Genomic DNA, 19,849 nt, shown 5'->3' on the forward strand with positions numbered 1-19,849 from the left:
TGACAACACGTTTCATCACACATGCCGTCATTCTTTATCCCTCCGTGTCCTATTTAAATAAAGGCAATGTGACGGAGAGGTACTCCGGATGTGGGAGATGGCCGCTGAAAGGTGTCATTTTTTACTCTTTCACACGTGAAGCACATTCCAGATGGCCTAAATAAGGTCTCTCTTGGGTGACTTCATCACCTCAGTCTTAATATCAGGAGGAAGCTGGAAGAAGATTGAGAAGGAGTGAGGTCATTACAGAAAGGAAGTGGAGACTGTCACATTCTTATACTGACGCTGTCCAGTGGTGAAAACAGAGTAGATTCACTCAGTTACATATATTTCTTGCATCTTTATGCTCCTCTGCTTTAGATCAATGTTTCACTCGTCTTCAGTGATGCTGAGACGTTTACATCTCCTCAGCATGGGCATGAATGTCAGACTAATTTGAGGCTTTAAGATATGGATTTGCACTATTCTTTCCCAAGCAGGAATAACATCAATTTATATAACTCTGGCTAGATATTCAACCACTCCTTCAAGTAGCATTTAAATTGAAGTTCTGTACATTTTAGGTTTGAGGTCAGCAGATTTCTAAAATAGCGGTTTATCCTATACAAGACCAGTTGTAATGTGTCGCCTGCCGGGACACATTTGTGACCAAGATTCAAACACGTGATCCAATTTGTCTCCTCAAGATGAACAGAGGTTGGTTCGGATGATAAATAACAAACCAGGAACACATGAAGCACAAGCCTACCAGGAACTAGAAAGTGCAGGAAAGCCAGTGACACATTACAGAGAGAAGAAAGATAAACCCTCAATTTGAAAATAACACTTTACCAGCTATCAAGCATGGTGGTGGTAGTGTCATGCTATAGGTGAATTTCACTGATGAAGAAGGGTGATCTCTCTTCATTTCTTCAACGTCACTTTAAATTAGCGGCCACATTGTTGAAGCTTGTACACAGCTGGATTTGTCTGGATAAACTGCTGCAAATGTCAGGACTTGAACCCTGTAAAACAAAAATACGGACTATGGACTATATGGACAATTAAAACATAAAATTCACTCGTGTATACACCGTGTAAACATAAACAGTTTTTTATGAAGAGTTTTAAATTTATTCACAGAAATAAAAAAAAAATATAACTCTGCCTTTAAGACATCATAATACTGCTATGATAGTGATGGCTTACGCAGAATAATCAAATAACAGAGCTTAGGTCTTGTGTTAGTACTTCAGAGGATATTTAGCCCCAATGTTGAGTCTGTTAGCAATGATACAAAAGTGCCAGGTTGAAATTTAAATTCTGAGCCATAATTTCCGAATTCATTGATATTTTGGAACGCTTACTTTAAACAAAAAGACAGAAACCGCATCGATCTCTCTCACACACACACAAGCATCCTAATTCCAATGATAACATATTCTAATAGTTATTTTTTCCCCCCATTGGCTGAGGAGAAGAGGAGAACAAAACTTAAAAAGCTGCAAGTCCCCCGTTCATGACTCATATCATCTGTTGAGACGCAACCATCTGACAGGACTGTCAGGCAGCAGAGCTTTGTACAATAAACCCGTGTGAGAGCTCCCTCAGTCTGATGAAAGGCGGCGGAGCTGTCTGACAACTTGGAAACATTTCAAACTGAGGATCTCAGATTTATTTATTTTTTTTTCCCCTCATCCATTTTTGAAAATTGGAACTGAAGCATAAGTCAAGCCGTCCACTCTGAAGCAACTTTAATGGAGTTCTTGCCTTTGTATTTGCAAGGCAGACGCAGCGTGTGCACATAGTTTTTGGAAGATTGCTTGTCCACTCTCTTTGAGCCATCCTGTCTTGACTTTTCCCCGTAAACAAGGACAATTACTTGGTTAATGAGTTGAGAGGGAGATGGAGGGGGGGAGAGAGAGCTTGAGTGATGGATACTCTCAATTGGGAAATTAATTTGATAATAATAAAGCACTTGGCAAGATAAATAGATAGCGGTGTGTGAGTCTTCTCCGTGATTGATAATGCATGGATTGATGGCTGTCTTAATTAAAGCTGTTCCTCAGACAAAAATGAGGTGGCCTTGATGAGTAGACATAGTTGCAAGGTGAGATAATCAAACTGAAGCAGCAGCTTCTTCAGTCTGTCTTTTAAGGTATGGAGACCCCAAGTCTTCTCAGCCAGATCAACCTCGTCATGAAACGAAATGCAGTTGACGACAGCTAAGCAGATGAGTACTTGGAGGCATGTGTAAAAAAATAAAAATAAAAACAGACATCCACACGAGGTGCTTTTAGCACACCAGCTTAAATTATCGACGCTGAATGATGCATGAGACGTTGGTTACCAAATTGCTGTCAACTCATTCATCTGCTCTCGCAGCCTTTGTGTTTGCTCCTGAAATGAGCCACCTTGCATCATGCCTGCACTCGTAACCCCGGCCCTGCCCGGGCTGCCGAAGTGTTTTGCTTAATGATGCACTAGTGGCCTGATTGTTGCATCGAGCAAGGAAGGCGTACGACGCACACATACATTGCACACGGTTACATGGGTCACTGCTGCGGAACAAAGAGTGAGAAGTTTCTAATTTCTCTGGAAAGTTTCGGCCCGTGTGTGCGCGCGTGCATGTGTATGTGGCTTCTGAGATCTAGTGGCAGCAATCATACAGCTATCTCTTATACTGCAGCCTCTCTCATACTTGACCAACTCAATCTTTCTGTGTCTCCTCAATAATCAGAGTGACAGTGAGCAACCAGACATATCTCACCCGCTGGCTCAGTGCAGCATGCATATTGACCTACATATCGAATCATACTCTCCTGGTTTGTGTGATAGAGATGTGGAGAGAGAGGGAGTGGGGGTAGGGGGGGAGGAGGGGGCTGCCTGATTGACAGCTACTTTAGTAAACACATTGCATTGCATGGGGTTTCTGTTTTTGGCCGTATGTTTACCGTTACTGCTCCTAGCAAAAAGTATTCAAACCCGTTGAACCGTATTTTGCCATATTTTGTGGCTTGACAACCGTAATTTATAGGAGGTGCATGTGCTAGACAGGCACAACATTTGGGAAGGTAAAGTAAAACAACACCATTTTCAAAATAATTCTAAATATATGTCTGAAAAATGTAGCGCTTTTTGCAGTGAGCCCTCAACTCTGGTACACTGAAATAAAATTTAATGGATCCAAATGCTCTTGTAAAAAAAAGAAAAAAAAAAAAAAGAAAAAAAAAAAGACCATTAGTGTATGTGTAATTTAAAATCTGAATAAAATTTTTTTTCAGGTTAGAGATAAAAGTTGTAGCAAAACTTGAAGAAGGATTGGGTTATAAAGTACTATCTCAAGCTTTTGAACATCTTTACAAAATAGTGGTTCACCAGAGAGCATCATTCAGATGAACAGGCAGGAGGGGTTCATGGTAACTCTGGAGGAGCAGCAGGGATTCATAGTGAAGGAGTAATTAAACAATTAGTTCAATTAGTGCAGTCCACAAATCTAGAAGAACAAAGATGTGTTTGGAAGAATTTAGAAGCAATAAGGAGTGTAATTTAGTTTGCCACGAATCTTGAAGTGGACATAGTTGAAGTTGGTGGGAAGATAATGGAGCTAAATAAAGGAAAAGACTGAAAGAAAAGCGCTTTGAGGCATGAAAAATACTAAAACTGGGGTAGAGGTTCACCTTCCAGAAGAACAACATCCCCAAACATACTGCCTGAGCTAAAATAGAATGGTTTTTATATCAAAGCATATTCATGTCGTAGAATAAAGCCAGTGAAAGCCAAGAAAAAAATACAATTAAAAATCAAGACAAGACTCGATTTTTTTTTCCATGCACATACATAGATTCAATCCAACTTGAATGTCAAAAGAATCAGTGCAAAAAAAAAGTTAAAAGATTTTAACTTTTCCTCCCACTTCAAAATGATGTGGTACCTTGGCCAGTCTCATAAAATCCAAATGAACACATTGAAGTTTGTGCTTGATAAAATGTGTGACAAAATGCTAAAAGGTTCACGGGGTATTAATACTTTTGCAAGGCACTGTACATCTGCAAAACTGAAATGTGGATTTACAGTATTCTTTTTTTTTTTTTCTTTGCGAGCTGCATCAGCCGGGAAACAGCTGAGAACACCTGGCTGTCTGAGTGTGTATTTTTATTAACGAGCACAAGTCACCAAACTTTTAACAAATGGCCCCCTTGCACCCTGACGCCCTGAAAAAAACTCGTCTCGGAAATTAAGCATCTGCATCATAAATCTTGGAAAGTTACAATAATTTGCAATTCACTCCCTCATCAAAGGCAATATTACCCTAATTTATTATCTCCCAGGCACGGGGGGTGCGCAAAGGCCGTGGAGATAAGAGTTTATCAGGAGGGGGATTGATTTTCATTAACTGATTGTAATAAAGATGAACTGCCTGCCGCTCACACTGACCAAGAGCCACACTTTATTGTAATTGGGACAATTTATTTCATGAGCCAGTGGCTCTACTTCTTTTTTTTTTTTTTACAGTTTTTTTTTTTCTTCCCCCCCACTTGAAGCCGCTCCTCAAACAATTTATATATCTTGTGTCTCAGCTGCTGCTTTTGTTACAGCGACTCCTCATGTAGGAGGATGATGATTACAAGATGTATGTGGAGGGGCAATTCAGCTGTCAACAGATGTTGCATCAAATTTAGCTCCTGGCATCCAGGCGCTGCACGCGGTTGACAAGGAGGACATACCCGCTGTCCTCCTTACAACAACTTATGCCCTGCTTTTTATATTTGGATGGATTTTCGGAGATTCAAATTAATCTTACATAACACTTCCTGTGACACTTCCTCGATAATATTTGCCTGATGCAAGTTTTAAATCCAGTCCCTCTTACACATATTCCTGCTGACCTTCTTTCACATAAAAAAACAAAGAAAAATAGCATTCAGTCTCCATCTTGACACAGTGAAGAAAATCTTCTCAATACTACATGACTGAGCTTTAAATGTATATTAAATGGCTGCGATTTCAGCACTCTGGCTTTTTATGAGGAGCCCCACAGTTGACTCCTTCTGAGATGCCTGGTTTTTAAACCATTTCCATCATAAAACATAAAAACAAAAAACAAAAAAACAAAACACATTAAAAATTATGCATCTGCAGTGTTGTTTAAGGGGCTCTTGCACACATATCACAGCTGCAGCACTAAACATGGCCAGGGTGTGAGTGACACGCTCAGAGGTGATGAGCCCAAGGAGGCAGCAGCATCTGCGTCCCCTGAACTTTCAAGGTCCTTGAGATGCTGGGTGGGGTGAGGGAGCAATTCCTTGTGCAACGACTCCCCCTGTCTACTGAGTGAGGATCAGCACTCCACTCGGTCCAAATGAACTATAAAAAAACAAAACCACCCAGTTTGATTTTTTTTATTGTAAAATTGGAAAAAAAGGAGAGAACAAGAGAAAAGTTCCAATAACCATTTCTTTTTGACACATATCGTTATCTTACCATAACCATAAAATAAAGTGACAAATTAATAAATAAATTAAATAATTAGCAAATAAATAAATAAATAAATTGATAAATAAACATCAAGTTACACACTTGACCAGGTAATTAATTATAAAATTATTAAATCATCAATTATTAATATGAAGTAATCTAAGCAGCAAGTATTAAGAAATTTTAACAGGGGAAAAAAGTTTGGTTTCTCAGGCTAATACAGAACACTTTTTTTTATTCATTATTATTTGAATTTTTTTATTATAAAAAGATACTGCTTTCCCTGTCAGTTAATCCATGCTGTACTGATGCTGCCACAAAAACAGGTGGCGCTCTGCTTAAAAAAAAGAAGAAGAAGAAGAAGAAGAAGAAAAAAAACCTAAAAGAAAAACAAGTTCTACCTGTAAACAGCATTTGTATCCTTCCGGTTTAAAGACTGGTTCTGAGATTCATCATACTGCTGCTTTTCTGTCTTTGTCTGTTTTTGTGCTGAGAAACCAGAAAGTTAATGTCTTTATAAAGCGAGTCCCGTCCCTCTCCTTCCCCGTCTGATCCCCCTAACCTCTACGTAACCCAAAGAAAAAGGGTCCTGTGCTGATTTTTCATATTATACAAGATTTCATATTTATAATAAGCTACTATCCTTAGCATTCAAACAATAGGTAAAGAATCATATTGTTAATACGAGCAATACCATATTCATAATCTTCATCCCTCCCGGCCCCTATTGAGCATGCTCAGAAGATTAAAAAAAAGGGCACCATGGTAGCATGATAAATATTAACAGAAGAGATGATTTTAAAAGCAATGGATGCAAGAGTGAAAAGTATGTAAGAGATCAATTTTAGCTCAATCACATGCAACTTAATTAGAAAACTATAGAAATCACTACTGCCAGTTCCCTTTTTATAAGCCATTCACAGATGTTGATGACCTAAACTTTCCTGAAACTCACAGTAAGCACTGTGCGCACTGACTGATGCACCTGCTCTTATCTCAAGGGGCCAAACTCTGGCAATATTTGTTTCTCACAATGTGGATTAATCATTCTTTTATATATATATATGTTTTTATTTCCTTTTCCTTCTAAGAGTGTGCATCAAAGAACTTAACATAATTCAAACACATTCCATTTCAGCTCCACCTGTCATCTTTAATTTGCTTTTCTCAAGCTGTTTTCAAGGCCAAATCTAATTTGATTTTAATAATTAAAAAAACACAAAAAAACCCTTCTCTTGAGGAGAAATCGCAAGAGAAAGATATATTTTGACAGGGGTTTATAAGGCTCCGAATGGCCTAGAGGAAGCAGGGCATATATCACAGCTTCCTAAAGCTGCTTTGCCCTGACAGCGAGCATGGAAACTCACATTTACTCGCCGAGGGAAAGGAGCTGTCTTCTGGCAAATATATAAGAAATCTAACCTTTTCACAGGAAATCTATATCGTATATCATTTCAGAGGGAGCTGACCCTTTTCCTACAGTGGTATCCTATATCACAAAATCAAATATTTCAATCTGCTAAAGAGTTTTCTAAAATAAGTATATTTATAAGACTACGTTTTAAGGAAATCTGGCACATATTTAAAATCGGATGAGGAACTGCAATGGATATGCTTGCATAATTTGGCAATTCATGATGAGAAAAGGCATATGTAACAAAACACCTTCATACAGCATCTAAACACTGCTGGCAGCAGTAGGTCTCACAACGAACAGAAGTGAGACCTACTGAGATTCCTGCTCCCTCTTTCTTATAATAATAATAACTCTGATCCAGTGAAGCAGGAATCACAGGAGGATAAAGAGCAGCTGAGCCAAAAGTAATCAAACACAGGCGTACAGTCGCTAGGAACTGGAGAGTCGCTCTGGTGGAAACATTTTTGTTGTGACCAAATCACAGAGGCAAAGTCGTCTGTTTTTGTCTGAAGTCTCTGCAGGACGAGTGCTGCGGTGCAGTGTCCGGAGTGCTGATGTGCCTAAAGTTTGGAACGTTGATGAAAGCGCTGAAATCTCAGTGAGTCCTGAGGGGGCAAAAGGCTTCAAAGAGCAAACTGAGTCATGGAATGGCATTTAAGAAGAAAAAAAAAAAAAAAGAGAGAGAGAGAAAGCCTCACTAAGAAGAGGGGGGGGGAGTGAATCAGCCGAAAAGAAGCCTTTGAAGAGAAAGATTTAATCTCAGATCAACTGAATGCGTTTCTCAGATCAGGATGACTCTGGTTTAGTTGATTAATTGTGTCTTGCAGAGCATGCCGTGGCACAACATCACCGCACCGGGGCTGTGTGTGAGACCATCGCTGACGGTAAACTGTCCTTCTGAAGTGGCAACAGCACTTCTAGGCCTCCTGCTCTCTAATTGACGGATCATTTTGGTCTGAATTTGACCTGCAGTAGCTGTTAATGCCACGCTGTCTTTCACTGTGTTTGAGCTCTAACTGTGCAATTATAATGTGCAGTTACCAAAAAAAAACCAAAAAAACAAAAAAACAAAAACAAAAAAACCAACAGCTTAGGTGTCTTTAAATGCAGACTCCAATCTAGAAGAAAACCTGGGATATCATCAAATATACAGCTATAGCAAGAAAATAATTATTTAGATAAAAATGTTAGAATGGCCCATTCTAAGGTGAAGTTTGTGGTAGTTTGGGAATTAAGTTTTCACTTGACATCCCAACTGTGGTTTTTTTTTTTTTTCTTCCCTGTGATAGAAATTTTGAGGCTGTTTTAGCATGTTTTCATGCTATAACATGAAAATATGTTAAGACAAGTATGAACACTTTTGCAAGCACTCTATGGAGGGAGACAAAAAGGCTCCCGTGAGACTGTGATCAGCTTCTAAGTCAGCTTCTTTGAAATGCCAATTTGACAATCGATTGTGCATTTCTGGCCCTGCAGTGCCGCTTCCGCCTGATCAATATTATCATTATCGCAATTATGTCCTGGTTTAGTTTCAGGGCTCCCTCATCCACTGATGATCCCTGTTAATAGACAGTAACACTGGCACTTTGACGTGAAGGAGGAAAAGTGATGGGAGGGCGGGAAGCAGCTGGAGCAGCTTGGCAGTGGGCGAGGGCTCGACCCAAGAGCGACCCAACATGTGGCACTTTCACCACCGTGGTTCCTGGTCAGATCATCTGCCCTGTCAAGGCGTTTACTAATGCCATGGAATGATTCGCAGTGAAGATCGAGCACTTCGAATTGAACAGAGGTCGGTATTTGTGGTCCTGTTTGAGTATTTTTTTTTGTCCTTCCTTTGCTTCAATGCTTTCGTTTGCCCTTTTTGACAAACCGTGACTCAAAAACACAAAGATCACGCTTCTGAGATGAAATGCTGGGAATGCTGATGTATCAGGGAAATAAATAAATAAACAAACATATCTGAACATGCCCGACACAATGCCTAACCCATATCTTCTATACTGCTAAAATAGTACAGCTTCATTTATTTATTTATTTTTTTTATACATTTTCTGTTTTTGCTTTTATTATTCTCCAACCCGGTAGCTATAAAGGTAAAAGGAAACCAAAAAAAACCCTTGTTCTTTTTTTTTTCAACCTGAAGCTAGTATTTCTTCTTAAGTTTAACTTGTAATATTATTAGTAGTAGTTTGTAGTATTAGTATCATTAATACTATATATATATATCGCTGTTCAGAACAATAAAAATGTTTGGTCCTTTGGTCCCTTAGGGGTGAAAGAATTGCAGTTCTACTTTTGCTATTGGAAACCTCAGTGACCTCCAAGAGTCATAGTTCTGCGCTTGCTGAGAGACGGTGAGAGAATAAGAGAAAGAGGGAAAGAGAAAGAAAGTCTGTCAGTGGACGTGTAGAATTGGTTCTTTTCTCCACTGTTTTTTTTTATCTTCAAGTTTTAACCCTCATTTGTCCAGTAAAAGCCACAAGCGCATCTTTGTTCCTTATATATATATATGTATATATATATATGTGTGTGTATATAACATGTATATAGAAATCTATTTGTTGTTGCTGCTTTTTTGTTTGTTGCTTACTTAACAATTCAAGTCTTAACAAGAAAAAGTTCTGTTGTTCAGTTCCGTCGCGTCTCTTTTCCAGTTTTTCCTTCTCGCGGTTCTGTGCCATCTGTTGCTGTTAAGTCCCCATCGAAGCGTCGTTTTTCCTCCTTCCTTTTGCCACACCTCCTGTTACTGCTCTAACCTGTATCTTCTTGTGTTGATAAGTGTTGATATGTCTCCGAAAACTCCTCACGTGTTGATTTTTTTAAAACATATGCTTGCTCTCAAAGAAAAAAAGCTGACCTCCTCCCAGATATCTTCACGTGTGTCCTCTAAACTCTGGAAAAGAAGAAGAGAGAAAAAGGAAGACAGAGAAAGAAGAAAAAAAAAAAGAAAGGAGCAATTTTAAATTTCACTGCTCATTAAACTGTCAATCCAAAGATCCATTTCTCTAAACTTTGGATATTTCAGTATGGCTCCATTATATCAGTGTAATGGTCTGGAGAGACCATTACACTGAATCCATCTTTGTCAATCACAATGATGACAGATTTTTCCCACAACTAATATTCTCACGATTTGCCCCATAATAAAATCAACCACTTGGACTCCATATTTTTGCACATTCTATGCTTAGCCTTACATTTACTGACAATAGACATGAGATTTAAAATGATAGGACAAAATCACAGGACCCACATTGCCAAAATGTCCCCTGACTTTCAATATCTTGAACCAAAACGAAATGCATTCATTTTCCACTTAATTGGAAAATGAATACATCTTAATATTAAATGCGCTTCTGTCATATTTTGGGCCCTAAAATATATAAAAAAGTGATTTTGCATCCATCAAAAGTTTATATTTGTGCTTTGTTTGCATAATGTCCATGTCCTTCAAAATGGTGCTAATTGTAGAAGCTAACAGGGTTTTCTTCAAACACAAGGCTGTACCGCGTGTGCAGGCATGTGTGTGTGTGTGTGTGTGTGAGTGTATGTTGGGGGGCGGGGTGACATAATTTCAAAGTGGAATGAAATTAACGGATAGCTTTCAAAGTGTATGACCACTATATATTATAAGATTGCAGCATCCAGTTGCACTCAAAGCAACCAATTGCCTTCAGAAGTCCTCCAATGCCTGGTTCACATGGCAAGATTTTAAAATTGTCGGCTGATTTTCAAAACCTGAGAGACCACAGACATGACAAAAAGGAAATCAAAGCTCTAACAGTGTGTGTGGGTGTGTGTGTGTGTGTGGTGTATAGCCACACAACAAAAACAACACACTACACACAAACAGATTTCCTGCATTCAAACACAAGTGGAAAGAAAACCCTGGCTGCATGACTCACCAGGAAGAAACAATGTGGGCAATATACAAAAAGATGTCTGCAACTTCCACTTGACTTTCTGCAGTGGCAGTTGTTTCATGTGCTGTCTTGTGGATTTTCGTCTGTGTTTCTATCACTTTGCTCTCTGATTGGCTACACATCACAGATAGCAGGCTGCATGCTTGTTTGTCCTCAGGGAACACCCCACACGCTGGGATATCAGGCCAAGACAATCCAACAGGTTAAATATCCCCGATTTGAGGTCGAAGCGCTACTGATGCCCTTCCAAGCAGACTAGCTCACCCCTAATACATCGCACACGGTAGGAACATCTCCTAAGATTATCTTTAGAGCCATCACGATAATCGGAGTGTCATTTAGATATTAGGAAGGGAAAAACTGAGTCAAAAATCAGCCTAATTAATCGCCGCGTGAACCAGGCTTAATTATTTAAATCTGCGCTGATATAACTGGTGGTGCAACAAGATGATGGCTGTAAAATACTTTGGGGATGTTTTTTTTTTCCCATCAGTGTAGGGAAGAAAACCTAGTAAAGACTTGGGGCCTGGGAAGAATTTCAACATGACAATAAAACAGCAATATTTTAATGTGTAGATGACAAAAAAGTTTTGTTTTGTAACAGCCTAGTTGAAGTCAAGTTCAATGGAGAGTTTGTGGCTAAACATGAAAATTGCTGTCTACGCAGCTTTGAGTAGAGCTCCTCCTTTGTTTGAGATACAACTGAAGCTGAATCTGAATCTATTGCAATGAAGAATAGGTAACAGTTTTAGTAGCTACAAATAATTTTCTCTGGTGTCTAAACATAAAGGCAGACCAAACTTTTTTGATTATTTGTAAAATACTTAAGAAACTATGTATACTTTTCCTTTCTCTTATTTATGATGCACAATTATAGGATTCATAGAGGGCGGTTGTTTCAAAACAATGAGTTTTCCTCTTTCCTTTTCTTTCCTATAGGATGAAGTGATATTTCCATGGCCCATCTGTCAGTCAAATATTCCTCATTTCAGTGGTACATCACTGCCCAAACATGTTTGATCTCCTTTGTGCTAGAAAGTTAAGGATTTGTAGTGATAAAAAAATTCTGCGCACATATCTGTGCTTAGTGCAGACTGTAGGCTCTATTTTCACTCATCAGTTCAGATACTGTAAAGTTTCTTTAGAAGCTCATTTTTACATTCTACTCCCGATCCTCCAAAGCAAAGTCACACTTTGTCAGGCTTCAGTCGCATAGTAGAACATTAAGTTTCTCTTGGAAAGTTTCCCTGACCTTTGTATGACCTCCAGGACGCCTTTAAAATGTCATTTTTTATTTACATGACAAACTGGGGAAAGGAATTCATGAAAGGACTTTGCTGCTCTTCTTTATCGCCTTCTCCTGCTTTCTGTACATACATTATTTACAATCTAAGAGTGCTAGGCCACTGTTTAAACGTACATGGGTGTTGATGGTGAGGTCTAAACATGTATTGACACCAGGAAAGCCTTTGGGTCCACTTATTTAGTGTAGACCCAAAGCAGATTTTTTTCCTGCTCTTTTGCTATAATTTGTAAACAAATCTATCCCATTGGACAGAAATCGTGGTGGTGGGACAGAGCACAGCTTTATAACATAAAGCTAAAAAACAAAAAGTAAATTTTACATATTGTCTCTCCTTTAAGAGTATTCACACCTGCACTAAATGTGCAGACCAATAGACAAAATGAACTCTGGTCCTTTTAAAGCAGACCAAACGTGTCAGGAGTGAATACACCCTTACCTGAGTATTTATAAACCTTTGACTTTTGCAGTATTTTGAAACAGTTACATAGTTTCATTACATAATAAACTGTTTTATTAAATATATTTACAGAAACCAATCACAGCTCTTCCAAAGAAGAAGAAGATGCTTGAAAACGTACTTTTGGGAAGACAAAAAGCTCTGGTCATTTTCAGGGCTTACCTGTGCTGCTGCGGTGAATACTGAAGGTAGGCTGTGTCAGTAAGGGCGGCTGGCATCCTTCGGTCTCTTTAGCTGGACTTTCAACCTCTTCATCCCAATTTGAAAGCCGTTCATGGCCTGAATAGCTGCCTGTGCGCTAGCAGGGTTGTCAAAGCTGACAAAACCTGTTAGGAAACAGATCAAATTTATTAAACTTACAAGAAGAAAGAGTCAGGATGATGCCCAAAATACGCTTTAAGCCAAAAATGAGGTATGTGAAAGAAAGAGCTGTTGGGACATGTTTGGAGCTGTTGCTGCCAAAACACATCACACTCCTTTGTACAGAAGACATGTAATATTAAGCTGCTCTGTGGTTTTTGAGGCACATGTTGTAGAGTATGAAAAGCAACAGCCTATTTCAGTGAAATAATAAAACAAAACATCAGATTACTAATTCTTGCTAAGAAAAACAATCCCACTAATGAGTAGATTTGAAAATTGGAAAATAGAAAATGATCAGCTAAAAGGCTTTAAGCAAACGTGCTTAATATTACAGACCATGCTGACCACGATGCTTTGAATTCATAGAATTTATTGGCCGTGCTTTTACTTTATTTCACATTACAGTAACAAATATCGATATTTTAAATTATATATTAGACAAAAGCAAAGTGGAGTATATTAGTAAAGGGAAACACACAAAAAATATATGTGGAAGACGGTGCTCTGGTCAGATGAGAACAAATAAAATATTTTGACCAACACATAAGATTTTAAAGGGGGGATGCTTTATCTAAACAGAGACAGGAAACTTGTTTTCTGGAAGAAAACTTGTCAGAAACTGCAAATGACTTGAGACTGGGGCAGAGTTTAACCTCCCAGCATGACAACAACCAAAAGAATACAATCAGAACTACAAGGAAATGGTTCAGATTATGGCATAGTAGTGTATTAGAATGACCCAGTCAAAGTCCAGATCTATTTTTTTAATTGTGAGATCTGTGACTGAGTTTTCACCATTTTGAAAAATACAAAAAGTTTCAGTTTTTAGATGTGCAACGCTGGTTGGGTATTATTACACCATCTAGCAACAAGATGGCAAGATTTTGTCGTTCAACAAAATATTGAATTGGGGGCCACAATACAAACGTATGAATATTTTTAAACCATTTGCCACTTCCGACCCTCTCCAAAAGTAATCACTACTTTGTCTTTGACATAAAATCCCAATTCTCAAAGTGTGTGGTTATAATGGGACAAAACCTCAAAAGCTCCAAAGGTATGTAAGAGCTATGCAAAGCAACATATTTTAATCTAAGCTAAAAAAGTATAGATTGTAACGGTAAAATAAAAGTTCAATGTAAACAAAAACAAATTGACAAGTTTCGAGGTAGACGCAAAGCCATCAGAACGTCTCCCTCCAAAACTCCCCACTCCTCAAACCTACGCTGAGTATACTGTTTCCATCAAGTAGAAAAAGTAAGCTTTCAGATTTCAGGGACCAGAAACTGCAGCAGAGTGTGTCTCTGCTTGATGTTCTCCCTTGTGTCTGCGGTGCCATTAGGTACAGTTAATGACCCGTGAAAAAAAAACAACAGGGGCCTCTGCGCGTCCACAGCCACCTGGGAGAGACTGTGGCTGGCCTTCCTGGATCTGGTTCGGCCCATTAGGGGTGAAAGCTTGGCAGAGAAGACGAGGCCAACATGAAAGTCTGAAAAAAGAACAACGGCAGTAAAAGGATGTGACCTCCTACAAGCCACCAGCAACTAAGCACATTTAGTGGTGGTGAAACGAGAGATGAAGCAGAAACAGACCCCATAGTCTCATCAAAGACTACGTTTTAATGATGAGTCTCATCAATTTAAGAGTATTCTCTCTTCCTCATTTATAGATTAATTGTACCAAAGTGCTGTCGCCTTGATGTGAATGTCTATTATAGCTGCTCGTCAATACTGCAAAATAGGTCTTCTTTCAGGAGTATCTAATATTAAGCCTCTCACTCAAACAAAATCAGTTAGCACTAGGGACACTTCATTGGGCTTCTGAGGTTCCCTTTGAGTAAAAACAATTGCTGCTCCACAATCACCTCCAATCCAGTCCGCCCCTGAAGCGTCACCGTCAAGCTCTCCAGGTGCCTGTGAGGTGAAGTTAGTCTGCTGAAGCTAAATGACGACTTGAAGCGTGGCGGTTTGGGGTTCGGCCTCAGCAGTTGCAGGTATTGACAGAAACGAGCGGTTACAGAACAGTTACGAAGATGCTGACACAGTGCTTGAAGGTTTCCGGGTCACTCATCTGCCAAAACGAAACAAGGACATTGACTCTGATCGACTGCATCCGGGCCAGTTTGGAAACAATGCACTCGGAGCGTCTTTTCCTCGGTCCTCGTGCCAAAGCACAAGCAGTCATCAAGATGCAAATTCAAGTCGGTTTGTCTGGGCGAAAATCAATCCTCGCAGTCTGTGGGCTGTCAAATGCTGTCACAGCCAGAATAGGTTATGGAAAATAGTGTCTTAAATGTTTTAATGTTTTCAAATTAGATATTCAGTAAGCGATACGAGACATATGCGTCAAAGACAATGATCATAACTATATAGGTCAACAAAAACAGCTTGTTGACACTTCTTAGCTCATCCCACAAGTTTTCTTTCTCCAGGAAATTCAAGTCAGGGACAAAAAGGTCGATTGGGTATTTGGTGAAATATTTTTGTGTTGATATACAGATGTTTTATTACAGTTTTCCTGCCGCAATGACAAATCATTTACACTTAGCTAACAAAGTGCAAATGGATCAGTATTTTAAAAAGTTCTCATGTTTCAAATAGTACATGATGGTCTGTTCCCAGATTCCCAGGACTTTTGGAAGAGAAACAGGCCTAAAGAATCCCAGATACTCCAACATGCGCATTGAAAGAAACAAGGCGCTTTTTCACATATTTATTCTTATTCTTGTTTCATATCAGTCCAGCATTCTGGTCTAGAGTGCTTGTAGAAGAAGTGTTCAATCTTAATTTTATCTGAAAGAAGTGTATTGTTCCATTTAAATCCTGCAGAAAACCATGTTGTTATTCAAACCTACTCCTTCTGTTCACCATTTGAACCAATTAGCAGTGTAGATAGTTCCCAACAAGAGGACATTGGTGCAGACATTTCCAAACTGGGAAATCATGGGTAAAATCTGACAAAAAAAAAAACGAAAAAAAAAAAAAAACTTGTGGCGCTTCCTCACATTAACAGTTTGCTTTGGAGATTTTGCACCTCTATTTATATTTCCATCTTTATATTACCTTTCCCTTTTTGTAAAGTGACTAGCTTAAAAATTAAAGCACAAGTTAAAATGTGTCAGCTGCATTCCATTCTTAGGCAACCATCAATTGTTGCAACATCAAGTTTCTATTATTTCTTAACGTAATGTTTCTTTCTCCTCACTCAATAAATTCTCTAAAATGAAAGGTTGGATTATGCACAGCTTTTCAGCATGAGCTCATGCAAAAACAATAAAAGAAGCTTTATTTTAAAAATTCATACATATATTTACCAAGTGTGAATGGATCTGTACATGCAGTTTGTAACTCACCAAAGCACTTGCTCTGGTTGGTTGCCCGGTCCATGAAGACCTTAGAAGAGATGACTGTACCAAAGGGCAAAAACATCTGCATGAGTTCATTGTCTCCAAACTCCTGCGGCAGGTGGTAGATGAAGAGATTACACCCCTCTGGACCTGAGCAGACAATAAAAGAGGAACACATGTCAACTTCATTTCTCCAGTCTCACCAAATTATATGACAATTATCTATTTAACTGATCTTCAGTGGTCTTTAGCATTTTATTTAAGACTGGTGCTTGGGTCAAAACAGTTCTAAAGAATAGGTTTGGCTTCATGTATACGTTCCCCCATTCTTTGCTACTCAAACTGTAACTCAAAGGCTTGTGGAGTAAATTACGAATCATTAAAGATAAAACTTAGAACATCTGCCTCTCAACATGCAGGCAAAAGGTCTAATGTTGTATTGCACAAAACTAGTCTATGAATTTATAGTAATAGTTTTTGAAGTTAGACATAGATATGGATGGATAGATCAAGGGATGGAACATTTTGACAATGGCGATGGGAATACAAAAACAAATTCTCCTTACAACTATTTTTTACACTTTTGTAATTCATGTAATACCTTACCAACGTATTATATTGATACTCTTTAGCAATATCTCAGAATTTCCGTCAGATAGTTTTACTTTCTTCCTCCTCCTTTTAAACTTGTGCAGCAGGTGTGAGAAAAAAAAAGAAAGAAAGAAAAAAAATCCCCATGATCCACTTTAAATATTTTTATGAAAGGTGCCCCAGTTTTCCCATTTCTACATTTTCATAACTCTTGTCCCCCTTGGCTGCAGCAGCATGCTTCTTACAGGTTTATTACAATGAATTTTATTGTTACTTATAAAAAACAACAACATATGACTATGTTGATCATAAAAACAGAAAATTTAATACAGCTGCATTATCACTGCTTTCTGTCTAGCTATACTGTATTTTTATGGTGTATATAATGTATAAGTTACCTCAGATTAGGTGTGAAATGTAATATTGTTTCCTCAACCTTTCCACTCTATTTACCCATTCCACAGAATTGAGATGTGTACACTGTAAAAGCAATATTGGTCTCTCATGCTCATCTCTGCTTTTTATATCCATTACAGGAGGATGGGATGGGTGAAGTGTGAAAGTAATAACGTTCTCTCACCCTCACCTTCTCTCTGCTGCTGCTGCTGGATGACCTGGGGCGGCTGGGGCAGTGTTTGGCCGATGGGAGTCAGCGTGGTGGCTGGGTAGATTGCTGCGGAAAGAAGGCGCAGAGAAATAAAGAGAGGGTGGTGTAAAAACGAGGGGATCCTGCAGAGAACGGTGTCAAGGATGCTTAAGGTCGATCATACAGGCGTAACGTGTCCAATCGAAGGCGCTCTGATGTCGTGTTCTGATGCACTGTAAACACCCTGTGGTAATTAACTTGTAGCTGATAACACGGCTGGCATTTGTGAGCAGGTGAGATCAAGCAGCGGCAGAAACCTCGTCGTGTCCCACCTGTGTATTGCTGAACGCCAGTGAAAGCTTGCTGCAGGGTGTCGGCGGCGGTGGGGCTCTGGGTGGAGTAGGGCGGCAGGCCATTGGTGTACACCGTCTCCACGGCGGGGTGCCCGTTGGGCTGATGAGGGATGCCGGTGAATCCGTTGACGATGGGGGTGACGATGCTGGGCACGGCGGAGGTGGTGATGTTGGCTGGCGGAGAGCTGAGGCCTGCTGGGAATGAGGTTCAGCATTACCGCATAAGGAGCAAACCATTCCTGTGGGCTTATTTGGTACTAAAAAAACAACAAAGAAAAAAAAAAAAAACACTGGATCCATTGCAGGTGTACACAGTCACAAACAACACACGCAGACACACACATGATATAGTGCCTCCTCTCTCTAATGCAAGGACACGGGTGCGACGTGAGTCTGTCACATATCCGCCGTTTGTCGTGACACATCCTGCAGAATAGCTCGGAAGTCAACCTGTGAAAAATGAGCCTGTCTGTTGTGTTTGTGCGATATCCCGCTGGCTCCTATTGCTCAGGATGATGAAACCACTATGCAACTTCAGAGCAAAAAAAATAAAAAAAAGAAAAGAAAAAAGAAAAAAGCAACCCAAAAAAAAAAGAGTGGGGAAAAAAGGAAACCGATATGGTGTAGATAGAGGCAGATTACAGAAGGAGATTTGCTTGAATGAGCAGGTAGCTTATACTCAAATATGCCTCTTACTTTTATACATACACAATAAAATACAATAAAAAAGTTGGCAGTTTGACAAATGGGTCGGTCGTAACATACATAGTACAAGCCTGACAGGCTGCTGCAGAGAGGTTCATGAGTGGAATCAAAATTGCAAGCATCCTGTTCTCTGCTGTTCAATGCATTTTTAAAAGAACCCCTTCGGTTTAGAAAGTGCTTCCAATTATGCTGGGGAATGTCAAAGTACCCATTTGGAGCGGATTCTCACTTTGTGATGGCCTCCCTCTAAAGGATGTTCTTTAGCATTTCGAGCCAGCTGAGGAACAGCTCCCCAGAGGACCACTTCTCAATCTGGAAGCCCTCACACCCTGATTGGACAGACAACCCAGGTTGTCACGGAAACCCTTCAGCAGCTTGTCATATCCCCACGAGCCGGTACCTCAGCATGGACCCCGCTGTGAGCGGCAGTTAACGGCAGCTAAACAATCACATCCACACACACACACACACACACACACACGCACACACACGGAGTATACACTGAAATGAACCTGTAAATAAGCTGAGATGCCAGTAAATACAGCGCATAGGGTTACTTTTATTATTCTCTACTTATGACTCTTTTTTATTTCCTATGCTCTTTTGTCTTCTTTATATCACTTCTGTCTGAGCATGTAAGATATGGAGGACGCCGACAGTTAACAACAATGGCGACCAGGGGAATTTCCTCGGCCCAGTGAGACTTGTTGTGTCTTTTGCAAAGGTTTCTTCTTTTTCTTTTCTTTTTTTTTTTCAGAAGCCTCCCTGCGATTGCTTGTTTCCTGCGAAGTTGTGATGAATTAGACCGCAGCTTCAGCCCATTCTCCTACCAGGACCCAGGAGACCGCTGCTCCTACTTTGAGGGCTGGAGGCAGCTATAGTGTACCCAGGCCACACGCACTCTACTGTATCACCAGATAATGTATCCTCTCCATCATCAAGCAAATTCATTTTCCAAAGCTTAGCAGTGTTTTGGGAGCACACGCTTATTTATGTTTACCAGTGGCGAAAGTGGAGGAACTAGAACTGTCCTGCAAAAGTATTAGCACTGTTTGAACTTTTCCGCATTTTATCATTTTACAACCAAATGCTTTTGTGGATTTTACTGGGATTTTATGCTGTAGAACAACACAAATTAGCAGATGATTGGGAAGTAGAAGGAGCATTCAGGACTCATTTCAAATCTTTTGACAAAAGACTGAAGAGAGCGAGGAGTATTAATTTTTCAGCACCCTCCAGTTGATTTATTGAAAACCAGCTCTTTTGGGTATTTTTACGCAAGCTTAACAAATGTTTATACGGAATATTTTTGAGCTTCCTAATTTTCATAGCTTTTCATCCAAGG

General features: G+C 39.5%; 1 protein-coding gene across 18 annotated transcripts in view; it reads right to left on the minus strand.

Annotated features, from left to right (window-relative positions):
• Positions 1–4,194: 4,194 nt before the first annotated feature.
• The window catches only part of celf5a (cugbp, Elav-like family member 5a), a 242,469-nt gene continuing 226,814 nt past the window's right edge, over positions 4,195–19,849 (minus strand). For 6 of the 18 annotated variants that reach the window (XM_044130141.1, XM_044130138.1, XM_044130140.1 and 3 more), the window contains exons 8-12: positions 17,779–17,991; positions 17,447–17,533; positions 16,276–16,419; positions 12,723–12,886; positions 4,195–9,767 (exon numbers count right to left, since the gene is read on the minus strand). In XM_044130141.1, the coding sequence (XP_043986076.1) occupies positions 12,759–12,886; positions 16,276–16,419; positions 17,447–17,533; positions 17,779–17,991 (572 nt within the window). In that variant the 3' untranslated portion in view covers positions 4,195–9,767; positions 12,723–12,758. Of the gene's footprint in view, positions 9,768–12,722; positions 12,887–16,275; positions 16,420–17,440; positions 17,534–17,778; positions 17,995–19,849 lie in introns of all 18 variants that reach the window. The other 12 variants (XM_044130130.1, XM_044130137.1, XM_044130136.1 and 9 more) reach the window with 3 other exon arrangements.

This window comes from Gambusia affinis, linkage group LG10, assembly GCF_019740435.1.
Source record: "Gambusia affinis linkage group LG10, SWU_Gaff_1.0, whole genome shotgun sequence".
In the NCBI taxonomy this organism is placed as follows: Eukaryota; Metazoa; Chordata; class Actinopteri; order Cyprinodontiformes; family Poeciliidae; genus Gambusia; species Gambusia affinis.